The sequence below is a fragment of the Vicugna pacos genome, chromosome 6, assembly GCF_048564905.1.
Source record: "Vicugna pacos chromosome 6, VicPac4, whole genome shotgun sequence".
NCBI lineage: Eukaryota > Metazoa > Chordata > Mammalia > Artiodactyla > Camelidae > Vicugna > Vicugna pacos.
This window is the reverse complement of record NC_132992.1, coordinates 1,979,838-1,996,847: the sequence shown is the minus strand read 5'-3', so window position 1 is coordinate 1,996,847 and position 17,010 is coordinate 1,979,838. Positions and strand designations below refer to the sequence as shown.

The following is a 17,010-nucleotide window of genomic DNA, read 5'->3' as shown; positions in this document are numbered from 1 at the left end:
ACTTAGTTGCTACACAGCCTTAGGTAAGTTATTTAACCTTTCTTAACTAGTTTCTTCATATGTAAAGCTGGAAGGATGACACCTCGTGGAGTTGTAAAAGATTTAGTGACAACCCATATGAAATATCAACTGTATCTGGTATATAATGGGTAAAAAAGGTATGGTTTAAGCCCTATAATAATACTCAAGTTAGTGTAGAATGTAATGCCTGGTAATGTTATTTGTATGCTGCCTACATCTGGTGTTTGAGGTGGGCTGTCTATGTTTCATACATACTTACATAATTTTTCTACAAGAAAACAAATGTTCTTGAGGGCTCATTATTATCTTTTGCCATCCACTCAGCACTCTCCTGAATCCTCAGTGTTTGATAAAAATACCTGAAAATTCCATTGTAACAGTGAAATGTGGTGAGATGTGGCTCTACCTGGTATATATTTTACATCTTCCATAACCCTCGGTAGATGTTAGTGAATTTATGAATATTAATTTTAAGTTTCTTTGGTTACTTACATTAAATGGTTGAATTCTAAGTTTGAAATGAGTAGAATTGACTGTAAATGAGCTGACCGTTAAGCAAAGCATAAGGAGTAAGTATTATAATAAAAGTACTGTTTAATGTTGCAGACTATACTGTTGAATACTAATATTTACGCTTTGTTTTGTCTCTAAGCAAATGGTTATGAGCCTTAGAGTTTCTGAGCTCCAAGTACTGTTGGGCTACGCCGGGAGAAACAAGCACGGACGCAAACACGAACTTCTCACAAAAGCCCTGCATTTGCTAAAGGCTGGCTGCAGTCCTGCTGTACAAATGAAAATTAAAGAACTCTATAGGCGGAGGTTCCCCCAGAAAATCATGACGCCTGCGGACTTGTCCATCCCCAACGTACATTCAAGTCCTATGCCAGCAACTTTGTCTCCATCTACCATTCCACAGCTCACTTATGACGGTCACCCTGCATCATCACCGTTACTCCCTGTTTCTCTTCTGGGACCTAAACATGAACTGGAACTCCCACATCTAACATCAGCTCTTCACCCAGTCCATCCGGATATAAAACTTCAAAAATTACCATTTTATGACTTACTGGATGAACTGATAAAACCCACCAGTCTAGGTAAGATTATTCTATAATGGTTATTTGGTTTCTTTTGGGGGATACATTTTCATTTTTGAGTTTGACTTTGACCCAGTTTATTATTCATAATGAAATTTACATGTGGTAATAGCATCCAGATGATGATAAGGATCTTTCAATTTTAGACAAAAATCAAATACGTAAAAGCTGTTTTAGACAGAAAAAAAGTACATTCAAGTCTTCAGTGATGGTTGCTGACCAGTGAATGTTAAAAAGTTTCCAAGAATATAAATGTTTTTAAAGTGTAATGTTTTAGATTGTTGATAAATATTTCATAATAACCCTTACAAATTAGAAAATTAAAACCCAGTGACTACTACCAGTCTTTGAATTCAGTTTTTGATTTTCAAGGATTAATGACATCTGAAACAAATGACTATTTTCGATTATTTAAGTAAGTAAATGGTTTTAATTATTATAAAAGGGGATTTGAGCTTAGATGTATAGTATTTCACCTGACTTTTTCAAGTGGATACGTGTACTTTGCAGGTATACACTTGATCATGGTTATATACTACTAATGAATACTTGAACCTTCAGTTACTGTGTTTCCCCATCATTTGATTAGTGTCTAGATATTAATAGAATTTGATGCATTAATCAGCTTGTAATTTTAATTGCTATAATGCTATCTTACTTTATTTAAGGTGGAGTAAAACTGACCTATTGTGATCTCTGATGCCTTTGGTGTAATATATATCACCAAATTTGTATTTGTAATATATGTCAAATATTAGGAACTGGGAAGGTGTAGCTCATTGGTAGAGTACGTGGTTGAGTGCACGAGTTTGAGTAATGGAGGTCCTGGGTTCAATCCCCAGTGCCTCCATTAAGGGAAAAAAAATTTTTTTTAAATACAAAAAAAACAAAGTTTAAAATATCAGACTTCCAGATGCTGGTTTGTTATAAATCAGTGGTTGGCAAACTATGGCTGGCAAGGCAGATCCAACTTGCAGCTTGTTTTTGTGAGTCTGAGCTAAGAATGTTTTGGGTTTTTTTTTTTTTTTAATATTCCTAAAGTATCGTAGAATAATAACAAAAACAAAGAAGAATACACAACAGAGACCATGTATGTCTGCAAAACATAAAATATTTACTGTCTGACCCTTAACAGAAAAAGTTTGCCGACCCCTGTTACAAATCATTAAATATTTCATTGTGGGGAATTGGTGAGTGATTTATATATATTCTTTCCCAGATTCTTTCCCATTATAGATTATTAGAAGATATAGATTAGTTTTGTTTAGGCATGAGTTACACTGCTGTTGGCCATGAACTTAGTGTTAATGAATCATCAATATATGTTAAATAAGGTGTCTCTAAACAGAAACACACATAAAACAAGTTTAGGTATTGATCAGTTGATGAAAACGTGATCAGAGGCTTGCAGGAACCTAACCCTACATTGCCCATAGGAGCAGTGGTTCAGTATTCACTAATTCATTGTTTGTGGTGACTTTATAGAACAGCTACCACAAGTAATAAAAATCGACTATACATTTAAAGTATAATTTGATTTGAATACCAGTTTTCAAGAATAAATTCATTGTGGTATACACACTGAATGAATAGGTGGTGTAGAATTGCTTGATGGTATGTAAATAGATTTCTAGTTTCTCATTGTTATCATAGAATTAAAACAAAAGCAAACATTTTGGTTATGCATAAAAATATCTCACTAGAAAGTAATTTGTAGAAGTTAATTGATTCAGTAAATATTCAGGGGATGGAAATGCTCAGTGAATCTGAAAAGGATTGTAAAAAGATGCTGAATAATCTGCAGCATTTAAGATGAATATATTTTGAGGCTCTGTTAAATAAAAAACAATTGAAAAAAGAGCTGTAAGATTTTTTAACATTGTTAAAAGACTACCTTTGTACTTCATTAAATGCAGTGACTACTTCATCATGGAATTCATTTTTCTGAAGGATTAGAAATTTGTTTTGAATCTAAGAAAACAATGTTGTCTGAAAAATTAAATGGCTTCCAACATTCTCTTTGTTTCTAAACATATATACATTTAAAATCATTACAAGCTCTTAAGATTTTAGTTTTGACCTGTAGCTAGCTAGTTCATCACGATAATCACTTGAGTCAAGACTGTGATGGGTAAATTTCATTTTTCATTTTTTTCCCTTTCCATTTTGTCCTTAAGCACTATGTCCTTTAAACAGATTTTAAGATGTCTAGTGTAAGCTGAATGTTTTTATGCATGGTTCATGTTTCTGACTAAAATCAAAATACTTGTGGTATTCCTCCATCTTATTAGATAATTCATTTCTTTAACGTTCAGTATTTCTAAGGTCTTTATCATTTTGGAACACATATTAAACAGAATTCTTTTTATTTTCCATGGTTAACCAGAAGAATTGAGAGATGAAGTAGAGGTGGTTGTAAAGTAAAATGTTTGATTTACTGTGTATTTTTTGTCTGTCAATATTAAAATCCTGTTTGTTCTATGAGGCCCATTTCAAATGCTTTTTAAAACCTTTTCCATTAGTCTTTCTAAGATGTCACCCTTATATCTGCCTGTTTCTTCCCCTATCCAGATCAGTTTCACTTTGCTGCATGCTCTTACAGCATTTTGTTGTTGTTAGTTCCTCAAAATGGTAGGGTCTGCTGTATTCATGTGTATATTTCCATAATAGCTAGCTGTGAACCTGTTATGTGGTAGTAGTTCAGTAAACATTTATTAGCTCTCCAATTTATTTAAAAACAATAGAGTCTTTTACTTTATTCTAATTCAGTGAATTTTAACTATTTTACATTCCAAACACAACTGTGGCACACCATGTATCATAAACAGTAAATAGTGGCTTATGATGGGGATGGGAAATAGAGGAGGGAGAAAAGCAGTGTCCTTCCCTTTATTGTTCTGCCCCTGCTCTGATCTCTGGTTAATTGATGACTCGGATATTTCATATACTCTATTTAAAATTTTTTCCTAATTATTAAAATACCACATGTTTGATGTAGAATCCATAGACACTGCTTTAAAGAATAAATTTTAAAGTATTCCTAGTGTGTTTTTCTAGTCAGTCTTTGTTGTGTGTGTGTGTGTGTGTGTTTGTGTGCGTGTGTTTCTGCTTTTGAAGAGGAGAATCTCAAATATTAACTGACTTAACCCAGCAGGATCTTAGCCACATGTATTGATCCCGACTATTTCAGTCTTCATAGTGTATTGAGCACCAGGTGTTAGAGTGTACTTCGTTTGAAACATCTTATTTGCATAGTGTGCCACTGTTGGTGTTGATGAGCCAGGGATTTTACACAATTATGAAAGTCAGAAGGACAAGTAATTTTGGATTAAAGTATTTTGTTATGTCCATTTAAGGCAAGATATTTCCCCTTAGTCCTTTAATATTATTTTATTTAGAATAATAAAATTATTTAGAACATTTTTATTTTATATATATTCTTTAAGTTGGCCAGTATTAAAGCAAATAAAGGCAAAAACAAAATATTTTCACAGTGACTGAAAGAATAATAATCCTTTAGAATGTAGCATTTGATTTCAATTTTAAGTAAACAACTTCATTAATACTCAATTTTATATTTGTTACTAAGTTTATTTCTGTCTTCCTTGACTCAGGTAAATCTTCAAAGAGAAAGTACATTTTTCCATGTAGTGCCTGTACATATTTTTAATTGTTGCAGTTGTTTCAATGGCTAACGTGTAGAGAACAGTTATTTTGCATTCATTTGGAGTAGTCATGTAAGTTTGGTAAACTGTCTCAAGGGTTTGCTTCATATGAAATTTAAACCAAATTGTATGTGCTCTAAGGATGTCTTCCTTTTCAGGTTTTTAAAAATCTTAGATAATACATCAGAGTAAGTTCATATTCCGTGTCTATGGATTAGAGATGTCTCATAGATTGATATAAGGAATAATAATTGACGTTGAGTGTTGTTTCTAATGTTCGGATTCAGTGTTCTTCCAGCTGATTACTGAAGGATAGATATGCTATTGTCTGTTATCCAAATTGGAACCAGTAGTTAATTGATAAAAGTGATGAATAATAAAAGTGATACATAATAATCTAAACATCTTACCTTAATGTAAAACATATTAATGTATATTTACTTGCCTATCTTTTCATGTTGTGGGTCAAGGTCTTTTCTTTGAGACCCTGATTTCCGAGCTTTAGCTTCTTTAAAGTGGAGAGAGAATTTAAAGGCTTTTGTGAAGCAATTTGAGTGCAGAATCTGTTAAAACGGGAGGAAAAAACTTTTATAGTTATGTCACTCACCTAATTCCATTGCAATTTTTTTTAAGCAGCTTGCTTTTATTGGGTCTTTGCAGAGCATTTAACTTAGTTTTCATAAAAAGAGCAACTCTTTCCTTTTGCACTGTATTTCATAGATTTTGTAATATTTAAGTTTTATAATTACAAGTGCAACTGGCATAAACAGGTCTGAGAATAAACACCTCTGGTTCTTGGTGAGCACACCAAGTGGTGTGAGCAGAAGTGCGCAGAAATACTGAAGAGTGGTCTGCTAGCATGAGCTGTCGCCTTGCTAGAGCGTAAGTCAGGATGGATAGAAGCAATTGGGAGCCTCAGTAAATCCAGTTAACAGAACATCAATTAAGAGGGCTTCTACTGATTTTCTTTTGCACCATTCTTACCTAACTCTCCACAGACAATGAAATTAGAAGTTTATTTGTCCTTTTGCGTGAAAATAATTTTAAGTGGTGTCTTTGGAGAAACAGCATAAATTATAATTTTTATGATTAAGTTCATTTTGTTATGTTTTGTTTTTAAGAAATCTGCTTTCATCTCCCTGTCACCTCTTTGGGAGGGTTATAATGGAGAGAAGGATTGGGAGAAACAGGGAAGAAAGCAAATTATGTTTTTTATATTTGTAGTCTTACAGAACTCATTACAATTTCATTGTTTTCTCATTTAAGACAGTGACAGTAAATAACAAAGATAAAATGAAAAAACCTCAGGCATTTTCTTTTGTGTGTGTGTGCTTTGACAGATTACATACTTAAATTAAATTGTATATTCTTTTGTGATTTTTAAAATTTTTAAGTGTACATTTTACTGGTATTAAATACGTTTGTTGTACAGCCATCACCACCATCCATTCCCATAACTCTTCATCTTGTAAAGCTGAAATACCCGTTAATAGCCATTAAACAGTAACTCCCCATTCTCCCCTCTGTTCAGTCCCTGTCAGCTGCTACTATATTCTAGATCTTTAAGTACATAACCTTTTGAGACTGGCTTGTTTTCATTCAGCATTAGGGCGTTTTCTCTTTCTTCCCACCTTTTTTTTTTTTTTAATTGAAGTTTAGTCAGTTTACAGTGTGTCAATTTCTGGTGTACAGCATAATGTTTCAGCCATACATATATACATACATATATTCGTTTTATATTCTTTTTCATTATAGGTTACTACAAGACATTGAATATAGTTCCCTGTGCTATACAGAAGAAACTTGTTTACAGGGCATTTTCTCTTAAATTTGATTTTTTACTAAAAATTGTCATTAAAATATTAGAAATTTATCTGTGAAGATTATCTCCTATTCTTGATCCTCCTAAATTCTAAGTATTCTAATAGTTTTTGCAAACTCTGTGCTACAGACTGAAGAATCTGAAATTCTGAGACAGTTTAGTTGGTCATATGGATGTCATTTTTCATTTGGTGATGAAACAAGTCACTTGCTTATTTTTTTAAGTCTTTGAAGGTGGCTTCTATTTAAGTTTTAATATTTGTCAAACAATCTTTCCTGTTAAACACAACAAATATCTGTTCTCTGGGTTACATATATTTTATTTTCCTGAGCTCTGTTCCAAGTAGTTCCAATTTGATGTGGTACAGTATATCGATAACTTTCTAGAGAAGACCAACAATCTAGGTGTCTTGGGTTTATAGTCTCAATATTTTAGAAAGCTAGGTCAAGCTCTTTCCTTTTTTAAGTAGAACATTTCTATATAGAAAATTACAATTCTTTTAGGCTTGGGAAGATGTATGAATAATTTATGGAAAAGATTTGAATTAAATATATGTATATAAAAACTTGGTTTCTTGCCTTAGGAAACAAGGCAGCAGATGCTTCAGCACTCCTAAATAGTTAAAATGATCCATCTTGTTTTGTGCAGTGCGGGTAAGGTTTCTGCTACATCTTAATAACATTGGTTACCAGTGTTTTCTGCCAACGGCTCCTCTGGCATTGGATTAGATTTCACAGTTTCCTTCTCCTCTTATTTTTTATAATTGAGTTTGCCTTCCTCCACATGCCTAATAGCCAGTGCCTGGAGATCAGGTGATGCAAATCTAAGGACGCAGGCTCTGATAAGTATTGGAAAGGGCATTCAAAGGTTTTATGATTCACTCTGCTCTGCTTTTAGAAAATTTGCCTTCTAACAATTTAACACAAGCTGTGCTCCTCTGTACTTGAATTTTGGGAAATCACAAGCAGTAATTTTTTCTGTAGGCGGATTTCTTCCCTAGAAACTTTTCTTCCTAATATGGCAGCTCCAGTTTCTGACTTTCAAAACAAAATCTAAGATTTACCTTCTAAATCTGCATCCCCTTGTAGATAATATTCTGTCTTTTTAGCTGATAAGTTTAGTATTTTTATTATTGTTTGTATAAGTGGCCCAGAAGCCTGAAGGCATCTGTTGTGTTTTAAATAAATGATTGTCTGTGTTCTTGAATGTTATCTTGGGAATTAAGAATGATGGACTTTGTTGTTGTTGGGAAGGAATCTTGACAATCAGAATCAGTAAAGAATCCTGTATAATTGTAAATATGACACTAAAATTTTTTAATTGTGAGATTAATTAACCAGCCATTTAGGTTCAGAAGCCAGCAAGTACAGTTTTACAGAGAAATCCAGCATGTAAGATTTTACTGGAATAAAATTTAAAGATCAAACATGTAGTATATATAATGTTTGAAATGGTAGCATTTTAGAATTTGCCGGTGGCTTCTATACCACTTTGTCTCAGTCTCCCCAGCACAACTGAGTTACCATACGAGTTGCAGACCAGCCAGCTGGAGGACTTGTTTGTGGTGATCATGGGAAAGGGAGGATGGTGCAACAAAGGAAGAACCCATGTTTGGCATTCCATTTCTTTCCCCTTTTTTTTTTTTAATAAAGATATTACTTATTTATTTTTTCTTTTTTGGGGGCAGTACTGAGGGTTGAACCCAGGACCTTGTGCATGCTAGGCACATACTCTACCACTGAGCTGTACCCGTCCCCTCTTTCCTTTTTTTTTTTTAAATGAAATTTTGTTGATAGCTATCTGAGTGATTAGAAGGTAATTTTAAGCCATTCCCTTTCTTGAGCCATACGACTTCAGTGTTTCTAGTGCCTGCAGATGACCCCAATACTTTGGGGATTAGTCATTCTAGTTCTTTGGTACTACTGCTGCTAAATTTAACACTAAAATGTAAATAAGCCTTAGATGTGCCAAAGATGGGCATTTTGCAGTGGAAAAGAAGCTAGATGTTGAATGTAGAATGAGAATTAAATCACTTCAACATAGGTAAGAATAAAAAGGCTGTTATTTAAAAAAAATTAATCACCTCTACTTCTCTGCAGTTCCTAGAGTTTTGTTTCAATGTTTATTTTGGTGCTGTATTTTTTAATATTTTATATCTGCTCTGAAATTTTATTTTAATTTTAAAATTAATGATTTTATTACAGAAGATATGAATTAAAGGGGAAATCACTAAAACTACTCTTAGCATTTTGTACTTCTTTTCACCACCTCTCCATGTAAAGTTAGCAATTTATGTTTACATACAATTTAAGAAACCTCAGGGATATGATGGATTTAATTATATAAAAATGTTAACCTCTTTGCATCAATTTTTAAAAAAAGCCCAAATGTAAAGGTAAATGCCAAATAAAAAATATTGGAATCAAATGAAGGATATTAAGACTCTATCAGGCAAAATGTATGAAAACGTAAGTTATTAAAGGGGAAATGCAACTAGGAAACATGAAAAAATACTCAATTTCACTCGTTCTTAAAGAAAACTCAAAATAGGTCAGCAGTGAGGTTTTAAATCTCTTCTGTAGCTTGCATTAAAATATATATGTGTTTCTATTAAGTATCGATGAGATTTATTGAAATGGTTGTTTACTGTTGGTAGCAATATAAATTATTACAGCTCTTTGAAGATACAGCTTGTCAGTAACTAGCAAGAGCTTAAAACTACATTTTGATCTACTAATTCCACCTTTGGAAACCCAAACCTAAGAATATTCATTGTAACATTATTTCTACTATGAAAATTAGAAATAACCTAAATATCCAATAGTAGAATAATATTTAATTAACATGTGGTATATTTACTATGTGGAATATTTTGAGGCTTGGTTAAAATTGATTGTAAGGTCTTTTAATACATGAGTTGAGAGAAATGGGATACACAACTAAAAATTGTTACATACTCTAACAGGCATTAAGCTAGGGGTTTTATAACTGCTGTCTCATTTAAGCCTTCAGACAGCTTTGAAAGGTTAGACTAATAGCCTAAATTTTATGAAAGAGGTAGTAACTGAGAACTGAAGAAGGTAATTCACAAAACTGAGGTGAAGGTGTCATGATTTGAACACAAATTTGCTTCCAAAGCCAATACTCCTGTGTAACATAATGTATTAAAAAAAAAAGTAGATTTTTAATTGTCCTTTAAAATAGTTTTGCAATCTTATAACATCTTTTGCTCTCTTTTTTATTTAGAGAAATCTTCTTGATTTTTTTCTGTAGAATTCTTTTGGAGAATTCTACAAATAGGATCACTGTGTTGTAATTTACTGTGTGGAGAACTACTGAAAGTCTTCTGTATTTCGTACATACATTGAAAGAGGGCTTGACATTTTAATTTACATGATAATCCGTACCAGTACATACTGTAAATGGAGTTTTATTTCAGTAGATCAGGTTGGACCTGTGTGAAATTCACAGTACATATGATGAAATTTTGATTTATCACCTCTAGATCTTAGTATTTTTTTTTTTAGTTGACGTATACTCTGTTACAGTGTATTGATTTCTGGTGTACAGCATGTTTCAGTCATACATATGCTTGTTTTCTTTTTTTTTCATTATAGATTACTACAAGATATTGAATATAGTTCCCTGTGGCTAGATTTTTTTAAAGTGTTAAAATTATAGACCCCTCATTACTCAATACCTAAATATTTTAAAGAAAAATTCAATTTTTTCAGTCCAGTCTGTATTTCAGGTTTTTGCTAGATTCATTCTGTTGAAATTACAAGTATATGTAGTTAATCTCAAAATCTCGCTGATTTTCTAATATTTGATGGGAGCAAAACCTTTTTTGCTTTAAAGAAAATGATTTACAGCATTTTCTAAGATGTAGAGAGGCCTTAAAAATAAGATGCAGATTGTAAGACTCCTCAAAAATAGTGCAGAAAAAAATTACAAGTAAAATTTTTAAGTTCTTCTAAAATAACTGAATAAAAGAGAAGTGTAAAATTAACTTATAGCTTTTTCAGTCATCTTGGAGCCTGTGGAGGCTGCTGTCCAAGGCCATTTTTGCTGGCTGTAAGCAGGGTCTCTAGAACCAGAGGGAGCATACAGCTCTTCTTAAAATTGGAGGTGTTTATGCTTGAGAAGAAGCTGAATTCTATCTAGGCAAAAGCTGTGCTTATATGTACAAAGCAGAGAACACCACACTAATTCCTGGTGGAAAACTGAACAAAACCAGAGTAATCTGGGGAAAGGTAACTCGTGCTCACGGAAACAGTGGCATAGGTTTGTGTGCGAATTCTGAAGCAACCTTCCTGCTAAGGCCATTGGACACAATCCATATGAGGCTGTACCCCTCAAGGATTTAACTTTTTGAAAAGTTAATCAAAGTGTGAATTTGTTCTCTTGAAAAAAAATGAAGTTACAGAGGATTCATCACTTATTTTATTGGTTAATTTTTTCTTTAGTTCTTACTTTTTTGCTAATTTTTATCCTTTCCATATGGATCAAGCCACTGTAAAATATTCCAGAAGAACAAAGATTTTAATAAAGCATATTTTCAATTTTATGTGAATACTGATAACCATGAAAGTACAGTCTTCTCCATTCCGAGACTTTTTAAACAACATAAATAGAAAAATAACTTATTTTTGATTTTTAAAAAAGTTTATGTATTTAACTAATGTTTGTTATTTTTGTGCCAAGCACCATTCTAGTTGCTAAAAGAAAAAAAGTTATTCAAGAGTTCATGATCTAGTAGAGGAGTCAAACATACATTAATTCATCTTAGAAAACACAAGGCAAAGTAAACTAAACGGCATAACCTAAGGATAAAAATTAAAGGGATTATGTTTACCAGGGATCATGAATTTAGCATTTTTGTCTTGTGGAGTAGTTGAGTCAGAATTACTGAGGATGCTTTAAAAAAAGAGATTTTCCACACCCCACATCTTCTGAATTGTATTTAACATCATACTGCATTATTATACACCTTTCCCACGTAGATCGGGTCATTTCTTTGAACTCCTACAGAATGCATCATAGTATAAGCATAAACTTAAATTTTCTCCTTTCCATGGATAGGTTCTTTTCTTTTCTTTTCTTTTCTTTTCTTTTCTTTTCTTTTCTTTTCTTTTCTTTTCTTTTCTTTTTTTTGCTCCTCTACCAGTGAACATCCTTATATATGAGAATATATGTTTGTACTTAAGTATTTCTTTACATTTAAAGTAGTTTTGCTAGGTCGAAGGATATGCATAACTCTAATTTGCTGTCAAATTGCATCATCCCTCTAACCCCCCAAAAGTTTATACTCCAATCAGCAACATTCTTATGAGAGTGCCTCTCACCCACAGTTTTAGCAATAATTTAAATAATTTTTATAAAATGATAAATAGAAAGTCTTATTTTAATTTACATACATTTGCTTACTGCTGAAGTTGAACGTTTTAATGATTATTAATCATTTATAGTCCATGAATTGCTTGTTAATATTCTTTGCTCATTTTTCTAGTCTTTTTTTTAATAATTGTTTTGTACTTTGTATGTAATACATACTAGCCAACCCTCTGTTGTGTGTTATGTATTAAGTAGTTTACATTGATCTGTCACATATCTTACTATGTAATTTATAGTATCTTTCATTTCACAGAAGTTGAAAACAATCAAGTTGTCCAGTCTGTTAATTATTACTTTTATGGTGTTTGTATTTTTAAATTAACAGCTTCACCCTGTTAAAGCAAACAATTCATTGATTTTTGGTATATTCATGGAGTTCTGATTCTATCACCACTATTTAATTAAAAAATTATCATCACTGGAAAAAGAAACACCGTAGTGATTAGCAGTCACTCCCATTCATTGCTCTTCCCAGCTCCTGAAAACCGTTAATCATCTTTCGGTCTCTGGATTTGCCTAATCTAGATATTTCATATAAATCACAGAATATATGGCCTTCAGTGACTGGCTTTCACTTACCATAATGTTTTGTGTTCATCCATGTTACAGCATGCATAAGTACTTCATTCTTTTGCAGGTGTATAATTATTTTTAATGGGATGTGTATAATTTCCTTAACAATTTTTTTAAATTGTGGTAAAAGATTTTTCATCTTAACTGTTTTTAAGTGTACATTTCAGTAGTGTTAAGTATATCCACATTATTGTGCGACTAGTGTTGAAGTATATTCACATTGTTGTACAACAGACCTCTAGAATTTTTTTATCTTGTAAAACTGAAACTCTATACCCAGTAAACAACTCCCCATTTCTCCTCCCCTCAGCTCCTGGTAACCACCATTGCACTTTCGTTTCTAAGAATTTAACTACTTTAGATTCATCATGTAAGTGGAAACATATGATACTTGTCTTTTTGTGACTGGCTTATTTCCCTTAACACAGTGCCCTCCGGTTTCATCTGTTTTGTAGCTTGTGATAGGATTTCTTTCCTTTTTAAGGCTAGTATTCCATTGTATGCATGTATCACACTTGGTTAACCATTAATCTAGGTGGACATTAAGTTGTTTCCACCTCTCGGCTCTTGCAAACATCTCTTTGAGATCCTCTTTTCAGTTCTTCTGGATATATATCCAAATGTGAGAGAGCTGGATTATGTGGTACTTCTATTTTCAATGTTTTGAAGAACCACCATACTATTTTCTATAGTGTCTGTACCATTTAATATTCCCACTAACAGTGTACGGGGGTTCTAGTTTCTCCACATCTTTACCAACACTATTTTCTGTTTTTTATAGTAGTCATAGTAACTGGTCTGAAGTGGTATCTGATTGTGCTTTTGATTTGCATTTCTCTAATGATTCATGATGTTGAGCATCTGTTCATGCACTTGTTGGCCATTTGTATATCTTCTTGAGAGGAATGTCTTTTTAAGTCCTTTGTGCATTTTTAAATTGGGTTGTTTTTCTGTTGTTGAGTTATGGGCGTTTTTTATTTATTCTAATGTTAAACCCTGATCAGATACATGATTTCCAAATATTTTCTGCCATTCTGTAGGTTGCCTTTTCCCTCTGTTGTTTCCTTTGATGTGTGTGAGTTTTTAAGCATGATGTAGTCCCAAGTGTCTATTTTTGCTTTTTTGGCCTATCCTTTTGGTGTCATATCTAAGAAATCATTACCAAATCCAGTATCATAAAGCATCTCCCTTATGTTTTCCTCTAGCAGTCTTATAGTTTCAGGTCTTCAATTCATTTTGAGTTAATATTTGTATATGCTGTAAGGGAAGGGTCCAACATTACTATTTTACATGTGGATTTCCAGTTTCTCCAGCACCTTTTGAAGAGACTGTTCTTTCTTCATTTTGTGGTCTTAGCACTCTTGTCAAAGACCTTTTGACTTTATATGCAAGGGTTTATTTCTGGGCTCTTTTCTGTTCCCTTGATCTATTTGTCTCTCTTTATGTCAGTACCACACTGTTTTGATTACTGTAGCTTTGTTACATCTTTTAATACCAGGAAATATGAGACTTCTGATTATGTTCTTTTTCAAGATTGTTTTGGCTGCTTGGAGTCCCTTTAAATTCCATATGAATTTTAAGATAATTTTTTTCTATTTCTGCAGAAAATGCCATTGGGATTTTGATATGGATTGTATTAAATCTGCAGATCACTTTGGGTAATACAGACATTTTTAACAATATTAAGTGTTTCAATCCTTGAGCACTGGGTGTGTTTCCATTTATTTGTGTCAATTTCTTTCAGCAGTGTTTGTAATTTTTAGCATTTAAGTCTTTTGCCTCTTTAGTTAAGTTTAATCCTAAGTATTTCATTCTTTTTGATGCTATAGAAGATGAAATTGTTTCCTTAATTTCCTTTTCAGATTGATCATTGTTATTGTATAGAAATGCATATAGAAATGATTTTTGAGTGTTAATTTTGTGTTTTGTGACATTCCTGGATTTGTTTAATTGCTTTTTGTAGGATTTTTAGGTTTTTCTACATATAAATCATATTGTCTGTGAACATAGATTATTTTATGTCCTTTTGAATTAGGATGCCTTTTATTTCTTTTTCTTCCCTAATTGCTCTGGCTAGGACTTCTAGTATGTTGTTGAATAGAGAGTTACTTTGTTCCTGATCTTGTTGAAGAATGATGTTAGCTGTGGGTTTTTCATATGTGGCCTTTATTATGTTGAGATAATTTCCTTCTAGTTTTAGTTTATTGAGTGCTTTTGTCATGAAGGGATATTGAATTTTGTCAGATACTTTTTCTGCTTCAAATGAGATGATGTGGTTTTTTTCATTGTATTACAGTTGTTACATTGATTAATTTTCATATTTTGAACCATCCTAGCATTTCGCTATAAACCCCACTTGGTCATGGTATATAATTCTTTTCATACGCTGTTGAATTTGAAGAGTGGACATTCTTAATCTCCCTCTTTAGAGGGAAAGCATTTAGTCTTTTACCAGTGAGTATGACATTAGCTGTGAATTTTTTTCATAGATGCCCATTTTGTTGAATTTTTTTGATTACAAAATTGTGTTGGAATTTGTTTAAATGCTTTTTCCTCCATCTGTTGAGATGACTCTGGTTTTTGTTCTTTATTTCTTATGTTAATTGCTTTTCTTCTATTAAACAGTGTGGCTTTTGGATTTTGTCTGATTTTTGATGACCTATCCTGTGTCCTAGATGAGTAAATTAAAAATTCCCTACATTTTCTATTTGACATTTGTGGGTTTTTTTCAATTAGTTCTTCATTTTATTTTTATTTATATGAGAGAAGGCTCTTATTTTCTCAGACTGCTTTGAATGTTTTTTCCAGACCTTACTCTGTTCTCCTGATCTGTTTGTATATTTCCCCACTAACATGAATTACTTAATTTTTTATTGTAATTAAAAATTTTGAATAGGTAATACATTTTTACTTAATACAAAACCAAAAGTTACAAGAGTTTTTAATGAAAAGAAGTCCCTCTCCAACCTATATTTCAACTACCGGTGTTGCTTTCAGTTCCTTTTATGTCTTTCCAGAAGGTTGTCTGAGTCATATTTGCCTCATTCTTTTTTTAGCATCTACTTAGTATGCAATTGATTAGGCTGTGCTTTATTAAATATTCTCCTGTTGATTGACATTTAGTTTCCTGCTGTTAAAAACAGCATTACAGAAATTGTTCTGTGATATATATCACTGTGCACATGTCTAAATATATCCAATATTTTTGTAAGATAAATTCCTAGAAGTAGAATGTATGTTTAAAATTTTGATAGATGTTGCCAAATTTCTTTCCAGAGGCTTGTGTTAATTCATAATCCTAGTGGCAACGCAGAGTATTTTCTTCCCTATTCCTTCAGCAATACTGTGTGTTATTAAACTTTTTGATCTTTTGAAATTATTAGGTGAGTATTTGTACCTCATGACTGTTTTAACTTCCATTTCTCTTGAGTGAGAATGAGGTTTATTTGTTTGAGATGGTTATATTTCTTTTTCTTTGAACTGTTTTTAAACTGTGCCCACTTAAAAATTGGTTCATTGAACTTTTCCTCTGATTTGCAGAATTAAGAAACTGCAGCTCTTTTCTAGTGTAATATCTTTTGACTTTATTTATGATTGGTGTTGGAAATTTGCATTCCATTACTTTTTATTGCTGTTTCATGGTGTATCTCATGGTGTGCATATGTCATAGTTTCTCTACCCTTCACCTATTGAAGGGCATTTTGTTTTTTTCCAACTTTTGTCTATCACAAATAATGTTATTTTAAGCACACACGTACAGCTTTCGTATGGACATAAGTTTCCTTTTTTCTGGGTGCATACCCAGTAGTGAGATTTCTGAATCATAAGTATAAGTGTGTGTTTAGTTTGTCTGAGAAAACAACTGACTATTTTCCAGAGTGTCTTCACCGTTTTACATTTTCAGTGGCAAAGTATGAGATGCATCCTTGCCAGCATATTTGTTGTTGTCACTTTTTTATGAAATATGTAGTGCTACCTCATTGTGTTCTAATTTGCATTTCCCTAATGGTTAATGATGTTGAACATCTTTCCATGTGTTTATTTGCCATCTCTGTAACCTCCTTGCTGAAATGTCTGTGCGTGTCTTTCATGTTTTTTATTGTATCGTTTTGAATTTTGAGAGTTGCTTTATATATTTTAGATACTAGTCCCTAGATACATGATTTGCAAATATTTTCTTCCAGTCCGTAGCTTGTGTTTTTTTTTCTGAAAACATTTGATGTTGAAATAATTATAGATTCATAGGAAGTTGCAAAGAAGTGTACAGGAAGTAACATCCTGTGTACACTTCACCCAACCTCCCTCATTGTTAGCATCTTTCCTAGCTATAGTGCAGTATCATAACCAGGAAATTAACACTGGTAAATTCACAGGGCTTATTCAAATTATATTCAAATAATATATATTTACATTATATATAAAGTTATTTATGCACTCA

General features: G+C 32.4%; 1 protein-coding gene across 4 annotated transcripts in view; it reads left to right on the top strand.

The window, feature by feature from the left end:
* The window catches only part of PIAS1 (protein inhibitor of activated STAT 1), a 112,659-nt gene that overhangs the window by 30,025 nt on the left and 65,624 nt on the right, over positions 1–17,010 (top strand). For all 4 annotated transcript variants that reach the window (XM_072962181.1, XM_072962179.1, XM_072962180.1 and 1 more), the window contains exon 2: positions 674–1,118. In XM_072962181.1, the coding sequence (XP_072818282.1) occupies positions 674–1,118 (445 nt within the window). The remainder of the gene's footprint in view (positions 1–673; positions 1,119–17,010) is intronic.